At 36.5% G+C, this 27,270-nt stretch overlaps 1 protein-coding gene across 2 annotated transcripts in view; it reads right to left on the reverse strand.

Moving 5' to 3' along the window:
• The window catches only part of LOC131060183 (F-box protein 7), a 336,958-nt gene that overhangs the window by 271,620 nt on the left and 38,068 nt on the right, over positions 1 to 27,270 (reverse strand). For both annotated transcript variants that reach the window (XM_057993325.2, XM_057993326.2), the window contains one exon: positions 9,819 to 9,915. In XM_057993325.2, the coding sequence (XP_057849308.2) occupies positions 9,819 to 9,915 (97 nt within the window). The remainder of the gene's footprint in view (positions 1 to 9,818; positions 9,916 to 27,270) is intronic.

The raw sequence follows: 27,270 nt of genomic DNA on the forward strand, positions 1-27,270 counted from the left end.
AAAGATCCTGAAGAAAGATGATGAAGAAAGAGGGTCCTAAGTTTACCAAGGACAACTACCGGATATGGAAAGACCGGATGAAGATATACATTAAAGGATTGGGTTCACAATTTTGGAAACATGTGATAAATAAGTATGTTGCTCCTACTAACAGCCCCTTGACATCGGATGAGCTTAAAGAACAACAAGAAAACATCCAGGCACTTGAAGCAATTGTAAGTACTTTATCTGATTGTGAGTACATAGATGTTCATGGATTAGAAACTGTGTTTGAGGTATGGGAGAAATTAGATTTGATTTATGGAGGAGATGAACATGTACAAAGAGCAAAAGTCGAAGGAAGTTTAAGAGGTAAATTTGATGATATGAAAATGGTTGATGGTGAGAACATTGCACAATATGGTCAAAGGATTAAAGAAGTTGTAGGTGGTATTAAGAGTGTTGGAGGTAAGATTGATGATGATGTTATTGTTAGTAAAATGCTTAGAACTCTCCTACCACAATATGCTATTAGAGTTTCTGCAATTCAACAACTGAGATCTATTTCTAAAGATAAAGTCACCGTTGATTCTCTTATTGGAAAGTTGACTTCATTTGAGTTAAACTGCTTTGATAATAGTGTTTCTAAACCGTCTGAATCTGCTTTTAAAGATTTTGTAACCGGTACATCTATAAGGAAAGGAGAGGATATTTGTCATAATCATGACTGCAGGTCTAGTCATGGCGGTAGCGGAGGAGATGGTGATGATGAAGATCATCTGATGGAACTTGAGGCAGCATTGGCTAAAAGATTTCCTAGAGGCACTGACAAATACAAAGGTAAACTTCCTCTAAAATATTTTTCCTACAATAAGATAGGACACATTGCTACAAATTGTCCTAACGGTGATAAAAAGGAAAAGTTCTGAAAATTTAAAGGAAAAAACAAGAAACAATGTTATGTTGCAGTGGATGAAGGTGTGACTGATGAAGAATCAGAAGAAGATGACAATGAGGACAATGAGGAGATAGTGTTTGTTGTTGTGAAGGAGGATCTGACTAATGAAAAGGCATTGGTGCCTCACATGGATATCAATGATGAATGGATAATAGATAGTGGTTGCTCACACCACATGACCGGTGACAAAAGTAAGTTCATATCTCTTGAATAATTTGATGGAGGTGTTGTTAGGTTTGGTAATAACTCTCCCTACATGGTAAAAGGTAAAGGATCAATTTAACTAAATGGAAAGAGTAATGCAGATGATGTCTTTTGGGTTGATGGATTAAAACATAACCTTTTAAGTGTTGGTCAATTAAATGATAAGGGATATCTTCTAGAATTTAAAAGTGGAGTGTGCAGGATTCTTGGAAGTAATGGAGAATTGATTGCTACTAGAAAACAGAATAGAGGTAATCTTTTTCATCTGAATGCTAATGTGAATAGTTGTTGGGTAGCGAAAATTGAAGACAATTGGTTATGGCACAAGAGGTTTTGTCATGTGAATTTTGACAATTTAATAAAGGTTAGTAAATCAAGTATTGTGAGAGGTTTGCCCCAGCTTATTAAACTAGATAATGTGTTATGTAAAGACTGTCAGATAGGCAAGATGACTTCTGTATCTTTTAAGAGTAAATTTGTCTCTTTAGAGAATATCCTTGATCTAGTTCATACTGATCTTTGTGGTCCTATGAGGACTAAGAGCTATTATGGTGATAGATATTGTATGATTTTCACTGATGATTTTTCCAAGATGATGTGGGTAACTTTTTTAAGGGAAAAGTCTGAGGCATTCAGTAAATTCAAAGCATTTAAAGCTTTAGTTGAGAATGAAACCGGGAAGAATTTCAAGTGTTTGAGATCTGACCGAGGAGGAGAATTTACTTCTGATGAGTTTGTGAAGTTCTATGATGAACAGTGAATCAAGAGGCATATGTCAGCCCCTAGAACTCCACAACAAAATGGGATAGCAGAGAGAATGAATAGAACAATTGTTGAAGCTGCTAGAACCATGTTGATTCAAGGTGAAGTACCGAAAATGTTTTGGAGAGAAGCAGTTAGCAATGCTGTTTACACTTTGAACCGGGTGTACTTGTCAAGAGAGGTAATAACAAAACACCTTATGAATTATGGCATGGAAAGACTCCTAATGTAAGTTATTTTAAAAATTTTGGGAGTAAATGCTTCATTAAACGTGTTGATTTCACTGGCAATTTTGACGCTAAGTGTGATGAAGGTTTATTTCTTGGTTACTCTACAAAGAGTAAGCCTTTCAAATGTTATAACAAGAGAACTAAGAAGATTATTGAGAGTGTAAATGTTAAGATTGATGAACTCTCTGAGAAACCTGATGAGACCAGCAGATTTGAACCTGATAAAGATGAAGAAAAACTTGTATTTATAGAACCGGAAGTGCAAAAGGATGATGATTAGAACAATGCGGTAATAGATGCTCAACCGGTAAATGAAGAAAGCGATGAAGAAAATGAGGAACATGAAGCAGAAGGCACAACACCGAAACCGGTAATACCAAGATATGTCAGACTGAATCATTCAAAAGAATAAATTATTGGAGATAAAATTGTTGGTGTACAAACAAGAAGGAAAATTAGAGAAAACTCCTGTTTGATTTCAAGTATTGAGCCTTGTGCTTTAGAAACCTTTTCTTCGATTCCTCAAACTACAACCTTTCACGGCAAGCCAACGCAAGATTGTTGGAGTCTAGTGGGGACATCACAGTCTCCCCCTCTTGACTTTGCTTGTCCTCAAGCAATTTCTTCCTTGTCCTCAAGCAATTTCTTCCTTGTCTCTTTTTTTTCTTGGATGAACCTGCACATAGGTTAGTAGTACCAATACATAATCATATAAATTAAAGTAATGCTAAACGTTAGAAAATTACTACTTTGTTTCTATGCATATATTGCAACTTAGAGGGGTTAGCTTCCTTGAGCCATTGCCCAACTTTAGAGGGACTGGCTTCCTTGAGCCATCTTGTCCACATGCGGGAGATTGGCTTCCTTGAGCAATCTCTATCCGATCTTGAGAGAGACTGACTTCCTTGAGCCATCTTTGTCTAACTGAAATGGACTGACTTCCTTGAGTCATCCTTCTTACTAAGGGTGTTGACTTCCTTGAGCCAAGCTGCCCACGTTTGGCTTCCTTGAGCCCTTATTCTTACTTAAGGTGCTGACTTCCTTGAGTCAAGCTGCCCATCCTTGGCTTCCTTGAGCTCTTATTCTTCTTAGGGTGCTGACTTCCTTGAGTCAAACTGCCCATCGTTGGCTTCCTTGAGCCCTTATTCTTACTTAGGGTGCTGACTTCCTTGAGTCCAGCTGCCCATCTTTGGCTTCCTTGAGCCCTTATTCTTACTTAGGGTGCTGACTTCCTTGAGTCCAGCTGCCCATCTTTGGCTTCCTTGAGCCCTTATTCTTACTTAGGGGGCTGACTTCCTTGAGTCAAGCTGCCCACCTTAGGCTTCCTTGAGCCCTTATTATCTAGAGAGGTGTTGACTTCCTTGAGCCTAGCTATCCTCATTGGCTTCATTGAGCCATTACACTTAGAGAGGATTGACTTTCTTTGTGTAATAATTCCTCTACATTTCTTTATGCTCGGAATGGAGACTTCCCTTGAGCCATTTCTACACCAAACCTAAGAGACTTACTTGCTCTACTTGGCAGCTCAGGTTAGCCTTCCACATTCTAACTTTCCTCTTTCTATTCTTCGGAAAGGAGTGGGGTCTTTATTGAGCCGTTCCTACACCAAGCATGTACTTGGCGGCCCTTAGCTTAACCTCCATTCTGTCTTCCCTCTTTCTTGGTTGTTGTAACCATATTGTTTACCTCCTTACAATGTCCCCTTAGGGATTTGCCTTTAGTCCTGAGAAAACAATTTTAACTTAAAGTGAGAGTTGCAGTATATTAATAAACATAATTTTATCATAACTGAATACATATCATTATACTATTCAACTTAAAATTTAAAGAATAGTTCAAAGGATAGAACTTATCTTGATAAATTTCTCTAGATTGTATATTTGAAAATTATAGCTCAATGTTATTAATTAATGTTGCTCAACTGAGCCTTCGAATTAGAGTACAATAGACTCTTCACAAATGAGCTTTCATTTTTTTTTTTTCTTTTTTTTTTTTTTTATTTCTTCCTGCATTCTTTCTTCCTTCCAGTCTACTCAAAATTCTTTCATATGTCTGCTCAAAAACTATTTGTGACTCCAACCATAGAATCTTCACAAAGCTACTCTATTCTTTCACAAATTTTGCCTTAGAAGGATCCTTTATTATATAGTACTTGTATAAAAGATAACTCATGTTTCTCCCCTAAATGATTTATGCAAATCTGCCTTGAATGTATATACTAGATTCTTATAAACCTGTCATGGTCATATATATTTTTCCTCATACAAGACTGCTGGTGTATATGAGATCAGTTTCTTTTATTTCATACATATTACTTCATAATTTTATATCTTTATTCTTCAATTTAGTTCTATCTTAGTTTTCATGTGTCTAAGCTTCCTTTTTATATCAACATACATCTTTTTGGAAGAATGCAATGCGCTAGATCATTGTATACGACAGGAATTCTCTTCGCGAGAATGCTTCTATCTGCTGTTGTCTTGTCGTGAAGATGTTGTTGTTGCCTTGTGTAAAATTACGGAAACGATGTAGGAATTCTCGATTTGCTAATAATTTCGTACGATTTCTATACGAGTAGTTTCTTTTCTTCAGTATAGACTTGAGATTATGATATCTTTTTCTAGGTTGACGGTAGTTGATCTTTCTCTTTGGATGTTGAAACTTTTGGTTAGGCCTTATGGTTGACCTTTGGAATGTTATTTATTTCACAGGCTGGCAGGATTATGCTCTGATACCACTGTAATGTCCCCTTTTGTGAATCCTTAGAAATAAGGGACTATTAGCTTACACTTTAATCCTAGATGACTTCCTTCTAAATAATTAACCCAAAATCTTCATATAAACTGAAATAGTCGATACTAGATACCACTTGTAATAAGAATGATAGTTATAATCTGCTATATGAATATACTTATGCCTCTAACTTGATACAGCTGGTGTCTAAGGATTACAATGAATGTGTTATTCAGAATTTGTAATGTATGACCCTTATTAATCTGTTAACATGTAATATCTCCGGTGGGAACTGTGCAATGACTATGTGCTGACCTATATTACAGAGAAACCTTTCTGTTGTTTCTGATACAACTGTAAACTCAGGTTGTCAGAGTTCTCCCTGTCATTTATAGCTATGTCTGATTATTCCTTTGAAGTATACAGATAATGGTGTCATTCCTGATTGTTAAGCCCAAGGCGGATGCTTGATTGAGAAGACCCGAACCAGTAATAATAATAATCTCTTCCTTTTTGGATATTATGAAATATCAGCTTTTGATCAAACTTCTTTTATATCTTCTTCATATTATCTGCCGGTGTATATCCCCCCCCCCACCCTAATGAGAGATTGTGATTGTTCTTCTATACCATGTGATTGGGATGACGAACTACATAGATGAGACATGTCTCGTGGATTGTGGCGATTGCCTACCTTCATCGCACTACTTCCCTGTAGTCGCATCCTTTCATTATTAATGTTATCCACCGCATCATTATCCTTATGTCGATTGCTCTATAATCAGTGAGTCATGACCTTTTCTTAGTCTTCTTACAAACCAGTGATTAATATATCTTCTCCACTAATCGATTAATATACTTAATGCTTGGACAAGATCATGTTGCCCTCAAGGACGGGTGGTCTTCTCTCCTTAATTGAATAGTCGTTGTTTATTAATGGTGTTTATTTATATGTTAGCCTTTGCCGATATTGTGATTATGCCCAAATGTCCCCGATGGTAAATATTAATCACTATTATTGCTATAAACCTGGTCGGTCTCTTGACAACCACATTGGTCCTTTCGTCCTTGATAGAGATTGATGATCTCCTCACCATGCTTTGATCCGATACCTCCCCAATAATTTGTATTGTTATTGACGACCAATATGGTATTCGATATCTTTAATTGTTTTTAGTCATCTGTTCAACGATAATCTTGCTGATACACGGATGCCATGTTTTCTTAATTAAGGTCTTCCCTTGATTAGAAACACGCGAGTATAAAGCACTGATATTTCTTGATTGATACTCATATTCAGATTCCGATCGCTACTTATGCTTTTGTCTATTCCTTATAGCCTTATGTCTTCATCTCTACATCTGATCGATCCATGGTGATACGGTGCACATGTTGGAGGCATCTACTACAGAACCAGTATTCTTCCACATAATCGTGTAGCTGCATAGAGGTGCTCGACTACGGAGAATAAATCATAGTGTCGTGCTCAAGTTATTACCACTGAGTATATCACATGATGTTTATGGTTACGGCAACACACACATACTTCTCTCGATCAATAAATACCATCGTCGTGATTTCAATTATCTTCTGATACTCATATGATCACCCATATAGAACGCCTTCCATAATTGGTATTGGTTTACAATTTCTTCATCTTCTACGACTAAGATAATTTCGTTTGATACCATTACTATAGCCTTGTGCTTTAGAAACCTTTTCTTCAATTCCTCAAACTACAAGCTTTCACGGCAAGCCAACGCAAGATTGTTGGAGTCTAGTGGGGACATCACAATCAACTTTCTATCTTATTGGAGGAGACTAGTATAATATTAAAGTACTAGGTGTACTAACGGCTCCAAAAGTTTCTCACAGGAACCAAATCATTCAACTAAACATTGTGATCATCTCCTTGCTAAATTCCTATGATGTTCTATTGGGTTGTGGTTGTTTGACAGTATCAAAGGCCAAGATCGTTCGATAGCAGTGAAGGCCAATCATATTTGGAAAAAGAAACCTCTCTCTTTAGAGAACAAAGGCAAGACATATGTAATTGACCTCAAATGTCACGCTATCAATTATGAGCTAGTGATGTGACTCTTCAAACACAAAAGAAGAAGAGTGCAACAAAGGTACAATCAAGCCAAAGACTTGAGGAGTGTTGGAGTTGCAGCGATGCTCTGAAGATGAAACCAATTCACTAGCAACCTTTTCCCTTGGATACTGGAATATAATTAAGTATTCCAACCTTACTATAATTGCATCAAGATTACAGATATAGAAAAGGAAAAAATGGGTCCAAGATGAGTGGAAGAAATGTTATATTAAGTGCTTGTGAACCTTCCAAATCACACTTGGCCAACCTTCAAAACTTCACAGCATACTAAATCAAAGACACCTGGTAAGATATAAGCCTGTGAATATGTTAGAAAATGGTGTTAATATGAAGTACAAGGAATTGGATTTAATGATAGTAAACTTGATATCAGGACCTTTTGAAGCACTCAGGTTTAAACGTGAACAATATTGGACTTCACTACGACCAAGATGATGACTACCTTGTTATATTACCACATATGCCGATCATCCATTTCTGGAAATGTCTACCTAGAGGTCCACATTAGCCTCTGCATAAGGGTCCATGTCAATCTTTGGATATGGGCTTATTTCAATCTTTGTGTACAAATCTGCATTGACAGTTTGCATTCACTATATGACAATTCTCTGCCTACTATATTGCATCAATTTTAGAAATTATCCTCTACATATGCATATGCAGCAACTATACAACCTTTTTCTGGATACAAGTGTGCTTTGAAACTTGATTGTACAACTTTGCATAGAGGCCAACATCTACCATACAATCATGGTCTATGTACAAGTCTACATTGACTATATGGCCATCCTCCACATACAGGTCTGTGTGAACCATACAACCATCCTCTAAATTGATGATATGACCATCTTCTATGTCAATGATATACATCAACTATATGAGCATTATTTGCATACGAGTTTTCCAGGGGTTATTGTTTTAAAATTTTCCATATTTTTTTGTTGAGTACCTGAAATATCCAGGTCATATGTAATGTCCATTCAACTATAACAAGGACAATTTGCAACTTGATCTTCTTAAGGCCGTGAGTTTTATATAGGAATACCATTTGACCTCTTGATTGAAGCATGGGAAAGGTGTTTCATAGATATATGCATTTGTGTTGTTATTTTTTGGCATTTGGATACCAGGGATAAATTTTGGTAAGCAGTTATGTAGATGAGTTTGATGGGGAAGGGTTTGCAGTCTACTGTTACATGGACCGAAAAGGTTGCAACATCTGTGAAGAAGCATGTATAAAATAAGGAGATCATTTTTAAGGCAATCATCAAGATTCATATCCCACTTAGGCATCATTAATCATCTAAGAGAGCTTTCTAATAAGGTAGATGGGTCAGATTTTCAAGTTGAACCAGGCGTTGTGTACACTTGATCTACTGGATCTTAATTTAAAATGACCCAAATGAAGGAATCCAAAATTAATTAAAGAAATGTGGACATAATACGGTCAAGATGCAGAGTTTGTTCTTGAAAGCTTGAGCTACCTTATGATGAGTTCGTCTCCACCAAAGCCATGATGGATAATGGCAGATCTACTTCTTTTAACTTTTGATAAATTGTGTTCACTATTGATTGCAGACAGGAGCAGCTCATGAAATTTGAATGTAGCCCTTACTTTTTTCTTCGGAGCAACAAATGCAAACAAATTCAATTGAAGCTTGGGTGAACAAACAAATTTCCAGGAGCTTTTTCTTTAACTTGGAGCAACAGTTCATTCTTTCGGGCATTGTTAAAGAAGTTTGGTATTTTAGCGTGGAGTGGGACACGGGGACTTAGAAAAAGGTTAGGTTGGTGATGGCACAGGAATGGCCAGGGGGGTGGTTTAGTTTGAATTAGACTCTTATTTTTGTAGAGTTGGGGACCCCGAAATTACCCTGGAATCATTCCAGGATGCCCTTGCGGTTCTGGGCATTTCTGAATTATCATAGAGACAATTCATTTCAAAACACGCTTATAAAACGTGAAAACATAACCTGCCAGTGATGATTCCTGCAATTAATATAACCATGTTTCTGCTACATTCACAAGATAAAGTGAAAGCTCGCTGTTCAAACAAGTTAAACAATTTAAATTCTTAGGGCTCCAGCAACTCAGCATTTCGGAAATGAATTTGAACTTTGGTCACAACTCATAAAGTTATAAAAAGTAATTTTAGATCAAATAATAAGTTTTGTGCCATGAACCATTATCTATAAACTTTTGACTCTGTAAATTGCAGTTTTAAAGCTTTTGTATTTGAAAACTACTTACTTTCAAATTTCATTTTAAGGGTTGATGTATATCTGACAATTTATAAATATATCTTGTATCTAGTGTAATGTGGTGTCTGAAATATATTTAGCATGGAATTGTAATTAACATTTTTTACAAGAAATTTTCTAGAATTGTTTCATTTTTACTCTGTTAAATAATTGGTGAAGTGAGCAGATGGGTCTTACACTGTAGGCTAATGGGTTTGTCTGACTAGCAAATCATGTGAGCGTGTTTGTTGCAGATTGTTATTATCAGCCTTAATTATTGAATGTTAGCTGCAATATCTTTCTTGTTTGTATTGATCCATAATTTTGTTCGACAGAGATGATTGTTTGTTCATTGTGCAATTGAAGAATAAGAAGCGGAATTATATCACTTCTCAGCTTGTTTTTAATCATATTTCCGACAATTCAGCATTTGCATTTATATTTCTACTGTAAATCTGGAACCGTTGAAATTCTAAGAGGTCGAGGATATGGTATATATTGCCTATTGATATCAACCAAGGGGACCTTCTTAAGAAATGAGAAAATTTGATATATTGAAAGAATCAGCAGGAGGTTTGAATTGAAGAGAAGATTACCATGGATAGCAGATGAACATCTGTTGGCGGTGGAATTAGAATTGACGTGCCCTCCTCCCCTCTGTCGTCGTCCTTGTGCACCACAACTCAATATAGTCTTTTCAAAAACAAAGAAATACTGACTTTTGTAATTTCGTTACTGTCCAAAATTATCCGGACTATATAATATCACTACGTCTCGTGCAAAGATAAAATAAAATTGTATGTTTGTTTTTTCTTTTCTAATTAATTTTTTTTAAAGGAGGATTTATATCAAGGTAAAGGTCGCAAGGACATGGATGACACTGGCTTTTACAGCGCCTCTTCTACACCTCTCACTTGCTCATCTAATTTATATGTGGAAGAATTATTACGTGTCAAGAAGAGGTTGGAGGTTTTAGAATGCCAAGGATAGGTAAGGGATCTCAAAATTCATGATTTAATAATGGCAAATCAAACTTTGACAGAAAATAACAAATCTCTAAAAGAGCAATTAACACTATTCTTAAAAGAGCAATTAGCATTGTTGCAAGAGGCTCTTTTGGTTGGGAAGAATGAATGGCAAGACATGAAGACTGCCTAGCAAGCCATGAAAGAATCTACAGTGGAAAGTAAAGAGGTGTTGAATTTTGAATCACCTCAGGAGGTAGGCAAAGAAGTTGACCAAACAAACAATCATGGAGCGGTAGAAAGAGAGGATAGGGCAGAAAGAGAAGGTAAGGAAGAAGGGTCTTCTAAAAATTTCAAGTCTTGGGCACAAGCTATCAACAATTCTTCTAATAAAGTAGAAGAAGCAAACACATGGGTTGGCAGTATGCAAGACAAAGAAGCTAAAGAAAGGCAAGCAAGAGAAGCAAACATAGTCATTAAAGGTGTGAAGGACTATGGGAGAAATGAACATACTCTCAATCTGGTTAGTGACTTTTTAAAAGACAAATTGAGCTGGCAAGGGCAGATTTGTCAAGCATGGAGGGTGGGTAAGCTTAGCGATGAAAGAGCAAGACCCATTAAAATCATCATGTCAAACATACGGGACAAGCAAGTTCTTCTAGGTAAAAAGCAACTCCTTAGGGCCTCTTGCTTTTCTCTAGATGATGATTTAACTATCAGGCAACAAGAGGAAAAGAGGGAAGCATTGTCAATAGTTAGAGCAGCTAGGGATGAAGGAAAAAGTGCATGGTTGTACAAAGGTAAAGCGGTTATTGCCTCTTTTGGGCCTCATTACAAAACAAAACAGCAAGTTTGTAGCAAAGAAGTGGCAGCAAATTCTTTGGTAGAAAGTATACCAACGAAGTCAATATGGGCTAACGGGATGGTAGACTCAACTTTGAGTCCTACATGCCAACACAAATAGCAATCAAGACTTACCCAGTTCTCTCTAAGTCTAGTTTGTTGGAATTGTAGAGGTTATCCATGGAGACGTGGACCTGGGTTAGGGCCTATTGCAGAGGATAGAGACATTATTTGTCTCATAGAAACTCATGAGCATGAAGGGTGCAAGACACCTTTGTTTGAAGGGTATTTGAAGTTGGCAGTGTGGAACAAGGCAGCAGGGAAGGTCACAGGGGTATTATGATCTTAGTGAAGGAAAAAGAAGGGTGTTCGATTTAGCTAGAAAGAGAAGATTTGAATAAACAATTCATTTGGTTCAAAATAGCAGAAAATGGTACTCATTCGAATTGTGGCATGTTACTTTGTCTGCAAGTTTCAAAAACTTACAAGAATAGAGGCCTTGACCACAAAGATCCTTTTGCAGCTTTAAAAAAGGATATTGCAATGTATTCTCAGCTCAGTGAAGTACTTTTGGTGGGGGGTTTTAATGTTAGGACATCAAGTGAACAAACCAACATTTTGTGTTGTAAAGAAGATCGCAATCCTATTTGGCTTACAAAGGAAAGTATTCATCAGTGGGCGAGGGTCTCTGAAGACAAAGGTTGGAATGCTTTTGGGGACCATACGCTTACTTTATGTGGGTCTTTAAACTTAGTCATCTGCAATGGTTTGGCTAGATGGCCGAGGTCTGGCAATTTTACTTGCAATACTTATAATGGTACAAGTGTAGTGGATTATGGCATATGCTCATATGGTTTGTGTGAAAAAATGGAGGAGGTCTTGATTGGTGAACAACTTTGGGACTTAAATTCTAATCATAAACCAATTTATTTAAGTTTTTCTTGGATTGAAAAGGAACAACTTGAAAGGAAATCCATGGGTATTCCGCAATCTATTTCAAATGGCAGAATTTTGTTAACTCGAAAAAACTGTGATACATTTCAAATAGCAGTTGAAAGACTTTTTGAGGAGAGAATTCATATCCATGGGCCTTGTAGTCTTGAGCTTATTAATATAATTCACAAGGCACTTATTGAATGTAAAAGAGCCAAAAATAGAAAAGCTGAAACAAATTCTTTTCCGGTCAATGCTTGGTTTGATGAAGAATGCAAGAAGGCAAGGATAACTTTGAAAGAGACAAATAATAAACAAAGTAATCTCAAAGTTTACAAGCAGATTTTAAGAAAGAAAAAATTTGAATTCATGGTCATAAAGAGGGAAGAGTTAATCTTCCTTGGAAAAAAGAACCCCCAGCTATTTTGGAGGGAACTTCAGTCAATAAAGAAGCAAACTGAAAACACTATTATAGCACCTCAATGGTTCGATTATGCAAAGCAACTTTATGAGCAAGATTCTCAAGTTGCCTCCCCCCCCTTGGTCAATACTACCATTAAGCTTTTCACCATTCAAGAGGTCAAGATGGGTATTAAGAAGATGGCTAATGGTAAAGAAAAAGACCTAGTTGAACTTCAGGCAGAGTATTTAAAGTGGGCACAAAAATTCTTGCACCACATATCACAAGAAATTTCAATAACATTATTCAACAAGGGTTTCCTGCTGATTGGACAACTAGCTTGGCAATACCTCTTTTCAAGAGGGGATGTGAACAATCCCTCAAATTATATAACCATTATGATAAACCCTATTTTTGCAAAGTTATTTGGCAGTATGATAGAAAACAAAATCTGCGTGCTAAAGGGCAAGCAGATTTCAAACCGAAGCATTCCATGGTTGATCATGGCATTACTCTAAGGCACATTATTGAAAAAGTTTGGGAACAAAAAGAGGCAGTTTTTTGTTGCTTTGTAGATTTCAAAAAAGCTTTTGACATGATCCCTAAAGATAAGCTTTGGCAAAGAATGGAGGAAATGGGGGTTATTATACATCTTAGAGCAGTTGTTCATAGGTTGTATGAGGAGGTTAAAGTCAAAATCAGAACTTCGGCTGGCATCTCCAAAAGTTTTAAGAGTGATATCGGGGTCAAGAAAGGATGCCCTTTGACCCCTACACTTTTTGGTTTATATATTGACAAATTTGAAGAATGGTTAAATCTGCAAGAAGGTGACAGTTTTTGTTTGGGTGAGTTTGTTATAAGACTCCTTTTGTATGCAGATGACCTTATTTTGATTGCTAGGTCTGCTCTTGGCTTACAAGAGAACCTACACTCTTTTGAGCAATTTTGTAGAGCAGTGGGGATGCAAGTCAACATTAGCAAGACGAAAGTTATGGTTTTCTCCATCAAAAGAACGCATAACCAGCATAAGTTTTTTTTTGAAGGCAGTGTTATTGAAGAAGTGGTAGATTACAAGTACCTCGGTATTGACTTCAACAAAAAACTAAGTTGGGAAGGTTGCAGAAAGAAGAGAATGTTGGGAGGTTGGAAAGCATTTTATGCTTTTCAAAATAGGTGTGAAGAGGCAGAATTATGGGAATGGAAGACTACCCAAACTCTCTTTGGACATTTAGTGCTTCCATTTGTTCTTTATGGTTGTGAAGTGTGGGCTAGCAACACCTCTGACGTGTAGTGGAACAAATTAAGCAAATTCAAAAATGCTTGATTTCAAACAAGCTCAAACTCAAAAGTTCAGTCCCCTATGATATCATGTTGTGTGAAGTGGGGGTTGCGCCTATAGAAGCAATTGCTTTGGCGAGACTCATAAATTATTTGAAAAGGATTGGGCAAATGGAAGAGGGTTGATGGCCTAACGTCATTTTCAATGTCACATTATGCATAAGAAAGAAGTCTTGGATGCGACAAAATAGCAAATGGTTTAGAAAATGGGGTATATACTTGAACATGTGCCCCATGGATAATAAGGGGATCAAAGCTTATGTTATGGATAAATTCCACAAGCGTACTTGGGATAAAGAGCTAGGGAGAAAGAAGAAATACTATATTGAATAGTTTAACCCCTCTTGTAACCATCATCAAAAAGAATACATAGAGGCCAATATACCATGGAAAGCCAAAATCCTCATTGTTCAATTAAGAACTAATTCTCAACAACTCCGTTGTGAAACCGGACATTGGAAAAGACCAAAAGAAACTTGGGAGGAAAGGGTGTGCATTTTTTCCACTTCAGGTAAAGTTGAAACTAAAAAGCACTTCATTTTTTAATGTGGCACTTTCAAAGCCAACGGGGACAACTATGAAAACTTCCTGGCAGCCAGCTCGTGGGTTAATTTACTCAACAAGGGATTTGTGGAGAAGTTAGGGGCACTCATCATCGCGCTACACAAGAAAAGAGTTGAAATGCAGAGGTTGGTTTGGGAAGGGGTCTATCCCATAGGCTATATTTAGCCTTGTGGACGTTAAAATAATTTCTTTCTTTCTTTCTATCATTTACAAGATCATCTTACTTATTCAATAAGTCTTAGGCTGAAAATTTTTCAATTGAAATTTAAAGATTGAGGTGTATCTATTTCACCAAATTCATTAAAGGCATCATCTTGGTCTCATGTCTTATGGTGTCAGATCTTACATTCAACAAGACTTGATCTCAATAGACGTATTCAGATTGTTCAAATTTACTAACATACTAAAAACCCATTATCTCTAATTTAAAATTTAAGGATATTAAAAATAAAGAAAAAAATCAACTTTCTTTAGGGTTAATTTAGACTAATCCAATTATTGTTAAAAAAAGAAATAGGAGGATTGTGCTATTAGGTTTGATAATCAAAGAATATAGATTATTATATTTTTTTGTCTTAGACTTGAGATCTTTTTGTCAAAAATATTTCTTGTGTGATGTGTTTATTCTTCATTTTGTCAAGAGACAAGTTTACAAGTCTCATACAAAAGTTATTGCCACAAACTAGTCCTCTAAGTCCATATTAGCCCTTGTTGGATGTAAAATTTTGGTCTTGCTCATCTAAAGATATTTCGTCTTTATCTACTCTTGTATGATATCTTAAGACTTGCAATATTAAGAAATGCCTAACTTAAGTTGTTGTTATGTCACATGGAAACATGTTCTCTAAGGTCAACCTCAAAAAATAAGAGAGGATCAATCAAAGTCAAGTAGTGAGTGCCTAGAATAATGTATGTAGATGCCTTATACTTTTTAGTGCACCAAATTCAATCATGACACTTTGAATGCATTGAATGTCTTTAAATACTAGCACATAACACCAAATCAAACTAAAACGTGTTTAGTCTACATAGGGCAAGAAAGGGAAAGGTGATCAATTGACCAAATTTTGAATTTGGGTTTTAGAAAGAAAGTGAATAAACCCACAATTAAGAGGTTACCTTCAGAAGCATGTTTTGTCTCAAGAAAAACAAACAATCAAGTCAAAGTTGATATCAATTATATTGAAATAAATGAATAAATAAGTATTGTAAATACGTGATATGGAGGAAGGTATCGACATATGCACATGGAAAGGTAAGGTAGAGGCTATGAGTGTGGGAATGAGTTTGTATAGGAATGGATAAAAGTTAGGGGGATGAGCCCAACTTTGCACAATATTATGTTGTTTGTGACTATATATATATATATATATATATATATGTGTGTGTGTGTGTGTGTGTGTGTGTGTGTGTGTGTGTGTATATGTGTGTGTGTGTGTGTGTGTGTGTGTGTGTGTATCAACACATTTCCTCGAAATGTGCACAATACTTAATGGAAATGGCATGAGTGTGCAAATTTCACCACTGTAAAATAAATAAATAAAAATTATTTTTAACTCTGGTAAATGAAAATAAAATATGTTTTACATTAATTTAGGGTAAATACAACAAAATAAGTTTTATAGATAAAAGAATTGAGATTGACAATTAAATTGAAATAAATACACTAATTTAAAAATAAGATGACAAAGACACTTATCTCTAGGATTGATGCTAGAAATAAATAAACATAAAAAAATTAAACATTAAATAGGGAAAATAAAATCCCATTTACATTATAAACATATCCATCTGAAAAAAATTATCTACTAAGAGGCGTAATGGGTGTTCAGGAATGGGCGTTGGATAGACTCATTCTACCAGGATAGGAATGATCGATAGCCAAGGCTAGTAAAAAACCAAAATTTTGTTGGGCCCCCTTGGACTCGGAGCAGGAATCGGAATAGACAATCCAACATAAAGCATCCCACTAATATGTGGCCTGCCAATTCGCAGGAATGGAAGGCAAAGGGCTTCCAAAGAGGGCAGAATGGGTGGTTCAGGAAAATATTGATACCCAAAGCGGATGTGGTGCGCAATTGGAGATCGGATCGTTTCAAGGTTGGACCTTCAAAGGGTTGAGCAAATCAGAGCAGTGAGTCGAATTCCAATGGGATCAATCCCCCCCCCCCTAGGCACCAAAGCATAAATTGGTAAGGATCCTCTGAATTCTTGGTCAATTGCTATTATAGATGATGTTGTGAGGCAAAATAAAGAGTTCATGGAAAAACTAGGGTTTTTTATTAAATGGGGGGATTTAGATGGAAGAGTCGGGAGCTAATCAACAATTGGTGTGAAGAGCAACGGGGTGTGAATGCATTGTGTAAACTTGTCGCAAATGGTTTTTACTTGGTTACCCTAGAATAGATGGAAGACAAGCAAAGAGCTCTAAGTTATGGCCCTCTATTCATGGATGGGGTTCAGATGCATCTGTTTGACTAGATACTGGTATTCAATCCCAAGACTGTGAGTGTCCCTGAAATAGCAGTATGGCTCCACATCTATAATTTGCCATCGGAGTTTTGGAGTGATGGAGTTCTGAAAAGTATAGGTAGTAAACTGGGCAATTTCTTGTATTTGGTTAATCCTCTGGAAGATCAAACAATGGGAACTTATTTCAGGATTTGTGTGAGCATTCCTATGGAGGCAAAGATTTCATCAGAAATTGAACTGATGTTGGAAGTGGGCAATTGGACATAGTTGATTGATAGTGAGGACAAACTAGATTTATGCCTGCATTGCAGATCGTTGATCCACAACCTAGACAGTTGCAATTTCAAGATCTCAGTTGATGCAGATCACATAATTGAACAATTCTTTCTTAGTAGTGTAAAGGAGAAGTCAAGTGGGGCCTCACTCACAGACATAAAGAAAGAATTGATAGACCTAATATGTCCAGAGAAGATTGATCAGGTAGATGGAAATTTGGGTCCGGAGGATGCAGTCCCGAAGAAATCTAGGGACTTCCCCCTGAAGACTCAGAGAGAACATAGATTCATCAGGAGCCACTAGCTCATGCAGCTGGCACTGGGGAAATTGATCTGAAGATGCTTGAGCTTAAGAAAAAGGCGATGAAGCCTTCGCAGGAAGTTTGGAATGGATCAAAACATCTAGTTCTATCAGATATCCCTCTGCCTATGTAGGAGAATCACTTGGATAATAAGATAGTTCAACCCATAATGAGAAATCAGGGTAATCACATAGAGTCACATGATCTGGGGTCAGGTGAGAGGCAGAGTGGTGAGATCCCAAATGTAAATGAGGAATTTGAAGAAGATCTAATTAATGCATACTCTGACATGAATGATAGCTTCGAATAATTTCAGGTTGGAATCCTAGAAGAAAGGGGCTTAGAGAAAATTCAGTCTTCATTGAAAATTCCCAAATTCAAGGTAAGCAAGCAAAGGGGTCATCGAACAAACAAATTAAAACTGGTAATGGTGGGCTGTACGCGAGGACAGACCTAATTGTTCCAAACAATTCTTAGAAACGATAAGGAGTTACCCCTTCCTAAGGAGCCATGAGGATCCTGAGCTGGAATGCTAGGGGATTAAATGCCCCTAGAAAATGGCACCTATTCAAGCGCCAAATAGAGTCAAGCAAGGCAAATATAGTTTTAATTATGGAAACTAAATGGAATAAAGTTGAGCAAGAGAGGAGGTTGATGTTTTGGAGGCAGTGGGAGGGAGTATTTGTGGAATCTACGGTGGCTTCAAGTGGAATTGGTGTCTTGTGGAACCCTTCAAAGGCTCGATGCTCCTTGATGGAATCTCATAGTAACTAGATGATGGTAGAATATCAAGCTTTCAAAGACAATCAGTGCTAGAAAGTGATCAATTTATATGGACCCATTGCCACACCAGCCAAGAGGGGGCTTTGGCATGAATTGTTTAGAAGACTTAGCATAGAAAAAGATGAGAAGATAGTTATTGGGGGGGATTTCAATGCAATCCTCAACAATTTGGAGAAAATGGGAGGATCTATGGTGAGGAATAGAATTCAACGAGACTTTAAGGAATTTGTTGACTCCAATCAGTTAAAGGAGATTGAGACAAATAATGGTAAGTTTACCTAGACCAATAAAAGGCAGGGTTTCACCAGCATAACTGAAAAAATAGATAGATTCTTTCTTTTTGGAGATTGGTATAGGACCCCATGATTGGTGGAGTCTTCCATTCTTCCTTTCAGTGGATCAGACCATTTTCCAATTCAACTGGTCTTTGCTTTAGAACCATACTCTAGCGAATCCTTGTTTAGGTCAGGAATCCATCTCTATTGGCTTTATTGAATCAATGGTGGAAGGAGTTTAGATTTGGAAATCACAAGATGTTTATCTTTCACAAGAAACTCTCATATATAAAGAATAAACTTAAGGAGTCGAACAGGGCACATTTCAATAACATCTTCACAGAAGGGCAAAGGATCAAAAATGAATTAAGAGCACTAAATGAATTTGTGATTGCCAATGGTATGAGAGAAGAAGAGTTCAGACTAGAATAGAAACTCAAAGCGGAGAAAGTAGAAATACTACTCAGAGAGGAACAATTTTGGTGGCAAAAATCGTGTGAGCTCTGGCTTCAGGAAGGGGACAAGAAAACAAAAAATTTCCACAACTCTGCAGTAAAAAACAAAAACAAAAACAAAATCTTGGAGTTGATCAGAGAAGATGGGATTGTACTTGGTTCTAAAGAGGAGATCAATAGAAAAGTGGTGGGATACTTTCAGAATCTTCTGAATCAAGGAGCACAACACATTAATCAGGGGGAGATAAGGAGTGAGTTTATGAATTAGATACCTAGCATCATCACTGAGGAAGAGATTAGGGCAATGTCTAGACCTATATCTATGGAGGAACTTAGAATGATGGCTTTTCAACTACCTAGCATCATTACTAAGGAGGAGAACAAGGCGCTTGGACCAAATGGATTCTCGGCTTGCTTTTATCAAGCATATTTGGAGATCATTAAGGAGGATCTTCTCAAGGCAGCTGAGGAATCAAGGAAAAAGGTTACGATATTGGGATCCTTTAACCATATCCTTTTAGCCCTTATCCCTAAAAATAAGGATGCCTCAGGTATGAATGATTTCCGACCAATCGCCTTGTTCAATACATGTTACAAGATAATCACTAAAGTAATGGCAAATACATAGAAAAAGGTTCTGGAAAAGATCATATCAGAGGAACAAAGTGGGTTTTCTCCGGTAGGTCTATCACAGAGGGAATCATAGTTGCTCATGAAGCGATTCATACAACCAAGAAACTAAGGATCCCCAACATGATCATCAAGTTGGAAATTTTAAAAGCATATGATATGGTAGATAGAAACTTCTTACTAGATGTTCTATCTAGATTTGGGTTTGATTGGACTTGGATTGAATGGTTTAGGGGGTGCATTAAGGCTCCGAAATTCTCTGTGCTTATTAGTGGCTTGGCCAATGGGTACTTTAGTTATGGCAAAGGTCTAAGGCAAGGGGATCCACTATCCCCTTATCTATTCATTATAATGGTAGAGGCTCTGGGAAGGAGTATCATAGCTGGAAGGGAAGGGGTTTAGTGGAAAGGCATTGAGGTCACCCCTAAAGTAGAACCGGTTACTCATCAACAGTTTGTGGATGATACCATCCTCTTTGGAGAAGCCTCAAGAAGTGAAGCAATAAGTATCAAACCCATTTTGGACAAGTATAGTAAGGCTTCTGGATAGTCTATAAACTGGTGTAAGTCTGAAGTATTTTTCCTCAATATTTGACTGGGGCTCTAACTGGACATAGAAAGAATATTGGGATTAAAAGTAGCAAAATTCCCAGGGAAGTTCTTAGGGCTGCCTCTGTTTGGTGGAATTATCAAAAAATTCTACTAGGATAGATTGATTGAGAACTACAAAAATAAGATGGAGTTCTAGAAAGGGAAATGGTTGACCTCAGCAGGCAAATTACTCATGGTAAAAGTTGTTTTATTGACTATCCCAATCTATTCTATGACATGTTTGAAACTTTCGACAACAGTAGAGGACAACCTAAATCTGATTTTGAGAAGATTCTTTTGGTCTGGCCCTCATGAGGATCAGAATAATCCATTACTTGCATGGGATAAGTTTGCAATTCATGGAATGCCAAGGGTGTTGGGATAAGGCAACTCAGAATCATGAATTTGGCTCTTGGGGTAAAACTAGTTTGGACCGTGACTAAATCAAACCTGAAGTGGGTTAGAATACTTAGAAAAAAGTAACTAGACTCAAATGACCCTTTCAATATTATAAGAGTTAGAAACCCTCCAAAAGGTTCAGCCATTTCAAATTTTATATGCAAAAGCAGGGAATTGGTGTCCAAATACATCACTTGGGAAATATGCAATGGTCAATCGACAGCGTTTTGGGAGGATTCCTGGGATGGATTCAAAAAGATGGAGATGGATCACAGTTTGAGGGAGATTAGGGTTGCAACCATCAGGGCTTGGGGGTCTAAAATATGCAATTTTGGTGAGGTGATCAATGTCAATGGTATATAAAAATGGTGTGGGAAATCTTTGGATGATATTAACGCTCCCCAAAATAAAAAAGAAACCTTATCCAACATTCTCAAAGATAGAACTATTCCAGTATCTCAGGAAGCAGATAGAATCAGATGGTGCGCCTCCAAAGATGGGGAATACAAGGTAAAGTTTGGGTATAGGCTGAAATAAGTAGCTCTAGAGGAAAGTCATTGGCCAATCAAACTTCTCTAGGGTAAATATTTCTTTCCTAAAGCTGGGTGTTCTCATGGTTAGCCATTCAGGGTAGGATACTGACACAAGACAGACTTGCCAAAATTGGGATTTTTGGCCCTAGTAGATGCTTATTGTGTAAGAATAATGAAGAAAGTGTTGATCACCTCCTCTGGGTTTGTCCATGTGCACAATTCTGTTGGAAATTCTTTTTGGGAAAGCTAGGCTTTCATCACGTGGAGCCCCAGAGCATCAAGGAATGGTTTATATCTTGGCCATTAAAAATGTCTAAGGGTATGCTCAACAACATATGGCATGTTCTCGCATCCACAATTGTATGGGAACTATGGAAAGAAAGGAATAGGTGGATTTTCAAGGATCAGACAATGTCGAGGGAGGTTCTTGCATCAAAGATGGAAGCTACGGCAGTGGAATTGGTGAATGAAGAAACCAAAAGGCTATTTAATAAATCCAACATTTTCACAAACCAAGATAATGAATTGAAGAAGAAATTTTTGGGTTTGATGGTTCCCAAGGGTTATGAGTTGAAACAATCGGAGGTGGAAGAGAAGCGCAAGGCTACAAGGTGGCGAGCCCCAGAGATGGGATGAATTAAAATAAACTTTGACAAAGCTTCCATGGGTAATCCTGGGCATGCAAGTGTTGCTTGCATAGCTAGAGATGACCAAGGTTGTATCATTGGGAGGTTAGCTGAATACATTGGAAAGACTACCAATAACATAGCAGAATTTCAAGTAGCCCTGAAACGAATTGAACTGGCGAGGAAGTTGGGGGTTAGAAAAATATATTTGGAAGGGGACTCGTTGTTGATATCAATGCAATTAGGAATCAATGGACGGTGAACTGGCAACTTGAGAGATGGTTGTCACAAATCAGAAATGCGTTAAAGAATTTTGAAGAATTTAGAATTTGCCATATCTATCAAGAGGGTGATGAGTTGGCAGATTACTTGGCCAAACATGTGGTGGAACAAAAAAGGTGTGTTGAAACTATCAATTTTTAAAATGAAGTGGAATTGACAAGTTATCGGTGTGTAATAATATCGAAGATTGGTAGCGGGTGGTGGTACAATTTCCAAAGATTTGGCAGGTGTGGAGTTGTTGTGCAAGTACTCAATAACCAAGTGACATGATAGAGGATACAAACAAGTTGCGAAATATTTATTATTTGAATAGGTGGTTTGTACTCGAATCGGTACGAGGCCTAGGTGGCGACGGCTTGAGCTTCATGGTGTGAGGGATAATCATAAATTAAAGATGCATACTGGATATATTTGGACTACAGAGCGAGATATGTTTCATAATAATGTGATATGATATGCAATCAATTCAACCCGCAACATTTTTCGGGAAGGGGATTATATATTTGGAAGAATGGTTACAACCACATCGCATCTTTCATTCTTTTTGAGTGATTTAGGAGTTGTAGGCATGGATACCCCTGTACTGTTGGAATTAACTAAGTAGCAAATGGCATTTCTCAGACAAATCATGAAGAAACGACTCCTGATGGTATTGGAATCGAAGCTCCCATTATTACTGCATGCGATAAAGAAGATTCTGGGTTCATAATTTTTGCAAGAAATGCACAAATATAGGGTGAACACGAGTATTCTGACCATGTTCTTGGCTATTTGCATTCAGATGGGTGTGTGCAAACCTAGAACGAAGAAGGTTTATCATATGGTTTTCAAGCATTCCTTTTTGGGGGAAATTGATGCAGTCTTGGACAACATAGATGACCAAAACTATATTCTATTGGCCCATCAATATTACATGGCCCGGGATGTGGGGGGGAGACGAGGAAATTATGTATTCTGCAGACCATTGATCTGGATAAATACAATCAAGGTCAGGTGGTACAAAATAGAAGCCTGAGCTTCATTCTATTTGTGACAGACAATTTGGCAAGGTTGAAGGGCTTTGACCTGGGGAAATATGTGCGGGAGGAAGGTCTGCTGGGTAGGTGGGACATTGGGGTGGATGAGAATGGTGTTGTGGTAGAAGGAAACTACTGGGGATTGGGGCGTGGGGAACTATGGATTCTAAATGATATGAGACTGGTGGAGGAAATTGTGGCTGGAGAGGCTCATGTGGACTACGCCAGAGACTGCCCTGTTGTACCCCAAGCCCTTACTGCCCAACAGGTCTATGACAATCTCCCAAGCTCCTCGGACAGTGATTGATGGTGCCCTTTCTCACAAGATTTTGTTTTGTCTTTCAAATACTTTTCTAGTTTTTTAGCACTGTTTTGTAAATGTAGATAGATAATACTATTTTCTAGTACTGGATGTAGGTCTTTGTGCTCAGATTTTGTACTCTTGGCCAAAGCTGATATATAGATAGTTAGTTGGTTTTTTATTGGTTGTCTCTAAAACTGGAAATACTTCTATTTTTTGGAAGGAGGAAACGGTATATTGACACCTCTCGGATGTAAAACCTTTACTATTAATAAAGGTGTTGGCCTATCCAGCTATTTACTTACTAAAAAAAAATCCCACTTACATTAATTTAGGGAAAATAGATGAAATTAATTTTTCTCAAGCATTAAGTGTTATAGAAAAAAGACTTGGGATCGATAGTTGAGTTGAAATAAATGGGATAATTGAATAAGATGATAGAGAGGCTTGTCTCTAGGACTAATGAAAGAAAAATGAAGTTGAATTTATTTTAAATAAAATTCTTATTGTCATGAATTTTTTTTCCTTGGTAACTAATATCTCAAAGTTTTAAGTATCACATAAAATGATGGAGATCAATTTTGACCTTGTGAATTTGATTCTAAATGCCACAAACTTAATTTGATGAATGAAATTGATATGTCACATGAAAATGAACTAATAAAATGTACATGGGTCAGCCCACAATACCATGTCCCATTTTTTGGCCAATGTAGGACATTGAAGTTAACATTTTTCACCAAATATTCACTTTTGACACCTATAGCAACTAAATCATTAAGGATATGAAGATGATATACATACATACATGTATGCATGTACATGTGTGGGTGTGTGTACATACATACATGTATGCATGTACATGTGTGGGTGTGTGTACATACATATAGATAGATATGTATAGATATATACATACATACATACATATATGTATGTATGTATATGTATATGTATATGTATATATATGTACACACACACATAATTTGCTAGATTTATTATGTAGCTTTAATAACTTATTTTTAAAGTCAACAATATTTTTAAATGTGACATTTATTTGGTATAGCATGTTTATTTGTAGAAAGGAAAAAATATATAATTTTTAATAGATTTGTAACACCAATATCTAGGGCATGTATATATTTATATTATTTTTGTGGTATAATTTATTTTTTATAACTTGTTGAAATGAGTTTAACTATAATTCAAACATAGGTTCATTCAGTATTGCATACCTTTTTTGTATGTATCTCAATTAATTTCTTTTTTGTTAAAATAAGGACATCAACCTAGGGTACAAATATTTTTTAGAATCTTTGTTCTATATTTTCTTTTTTTGTGCATGTGTGCATGTGAAACAAAGACCTTGATGTTTAGTGAGAAACCTGCATGAATCACAAGTGTAATGCATGAAAAATTAGGGTTTCACAAGTTAAGACTAATAAACTAGGAAATGACCGAACTTCCAAACAAAAAATTAAAGGAAGGGAGAACTCAATTGATCCAATGCAAGAGGATTGAATGCAAATCAATTTCTTTTTCCTTTCTCTAATTGAAATTAATTTGAATGCCAGATCTAAGGGTGAATGATGAAGAATTGACATGAAACAATAGAAACAATGAGCTACAGATGAGATACAAAGACATAGAGCTAAGTCTGCACACAAGAATCAAAGAGGCACCTATGACAACAAGTTTGACCTAGAAATGTGGGACCGTGTAGATATTTGTGTCCCGGTCCCTAATGTCGGATGCAGACAAACTAGAATCTTCTATAATCAAGATGTTACTCAAAATATATTAATGAAAGCTCATTAAAAATTCACAAGTTGGTGGCAATTTTCATCTTGGTCCTCTAGTTTTTGCCTCTACAAAAGTCAAATCTGATCGTCATTGTCTCCTCTACCAAAATCTTTTTCTGTGGCTCCTAGATTTGTCGCGTACACATAAAAAGAAGGAAAATACTGTTGTTGATAAGGGTTTGCCTAAGGTATAACCTTTGGTTTGGAATTAACCCTAATTGAATTGAATTTGTAAATTGAAATGCTAAAGTAAATGTTGAATGATATACCTATTAGTCTATTTTTACCCTGAGGCCTAAATAGCCTTTAAAATTGTGTTCTCAAGGTTTAATAAGTCTTGAGTTTGGTCCTAGAATTTGCAAAAGATTAAATGTTATCAAGTGTAAAGGTTAATAAGGTGTTTGATAACTTATGTTCAAGGCCATCAATCATGTTATTCCTCTTCTAAAAGGGAGCCTCAACATATAAATAAAGTTCTAAAATGCTATAGTCTTGTGAAAAAGGGTTTGTTTGAAGACAACTAAAAATGTATAAAATGCAGAGAAAAAGAGCAATTTTAGGACTCTTAAGTATCATTTTGACATTTAAGAATGTCCTTCATGAATATGAATACATTCAAGAAGCAGTTTAGAGCTATGATGACATAGTTTGAAGGAGTTTTGGGGGTCTTTAATGGCTTATTTTAGTTCAATCCGACCTCAACACTTTTTCAACTTCAAACAAACAAAACACATGCCCTATTACAATGGAAGGAGGTTGCAACAGTCAAGGAGAGAATCTAGGATAGTTTGAGGACTTTTTCAAGTGGTTGAGAGCATCTAGGAGGAGGTTGAAGATTTCTTCAAACAATTGAGAAAATTTAGGGGGCAATTTTGACCACTTCCAAGGCCTTTCCCAAGCACCTAGGAGCTGATTGAAGTGCCTAATCAATAGGGTAATAGTTTGGAAGGACTTTTCTTCATAAAAAACACTTTTGGAGTTGATTTGAAGGCTAAAGAATAGCAACAAATAACTTGTACGCCCAAGGAGGATTAACCAATAAAAATCAATGTAACATCTTTCTTGTCATTTATTTCTTAGCACATGTTCCTTTGTTGTAGCAAGTTGTTGCAGCTATAAAGCTCAACCTTAGGCTTCATTTTTTAAGTTAGTTCTTAATTATCTAAGCTTGTATTGTAAACTAAAATAGGTTCATTCTTGCCCATTGTGTATTATAACTCATATTTAGATATGTACAATTGTTGTAAGCACATTTTTTATTAATAAAGAATGTGTTTACCTTCTCTATTCTATATTTTTTGTGCAACATGGATGATTGATGTTTTTCTAGCAATTCATAAACCAATACTTTAATATGTCTTTCTTCATACAATACCTTCATGCAAAAATAACATGATTTATATAGGTTATAGCTTGTGCTATGGCTTTCTTCATTTCTTAGTTGTGAAATTATTTATTTTCCTTCTATGAAGTCTGAAATGTTAACCTTACTATGAAAAAATGATGTATAAACATCTGGAGTTTGAGTTGTGTGAGATAAATCTTATTTTTGAGATAGATTATGTCTTAAAAGATAATGTATAGGTTTGAAAACTAATTTGGTGCATCACCACTAGTTGTAGGTTTAGCAGAGTGCAAATCTTATTGATAACAATTTTTGGCACACTTGATGGGATAGTTTGAACTATCCTAGTTCAAAACTTTTCCATACTTTTCTAATATTACTGTGTATGTTAGAAATATCTGCCTTTGGAGGCAATAAAATCATACACTTGGTGACTTTGGAAGAGCATCTATTGGTTTCAAGTAGACAAGTGTTGGTATGTACTAGGTTATTACAAGAAAAAACATTTTTTCTTGAGTTTCCAACTTATATGAATGCTACAATATGTCTTCATTTCATAGCAATACATCTATCATTCCCCATTCAATGAAAATGTTGCTCCTACACCATCTTACTAGCCATTTCAAAGAAATTACAATGCTAGTTTTTACCTAAATAACTCTCTAATAGTAGATAACCAACATGTTCAATATGCTTACCAACCACCTACCCTTGATGAAAAATAATGGCAGCCTGTATATGCTCATCTTTAGCCTTAAGAAGCTTTTTTTATGCCAAACCAACACAATCACTATCCCAATCAACTCCAAAAATGATGAAAAAATGGAGATTGCAAACAACAAAAACATATTGCTAGATTGGACTAAGCAATTGGTTGATATAAAGAAGCGACAAGAGTGTGATTTGCAACAGGAAGAATTAT

The sequence above is a fragment of the Cryptomeria japonica genome, chromosome 7 (assembly GCF_030272615.1).
Source record: "Cryptomeria japonica chromosome 7, Sugi_1.0, whole genome shotgun sequence".
Lineage (NCBI taxonomy): Eukaryota > Viridiplantae > Streptophyta > Pinopsida > Cupressales > Cupressaceae > Cryptomeria > Cryptomeria japonica.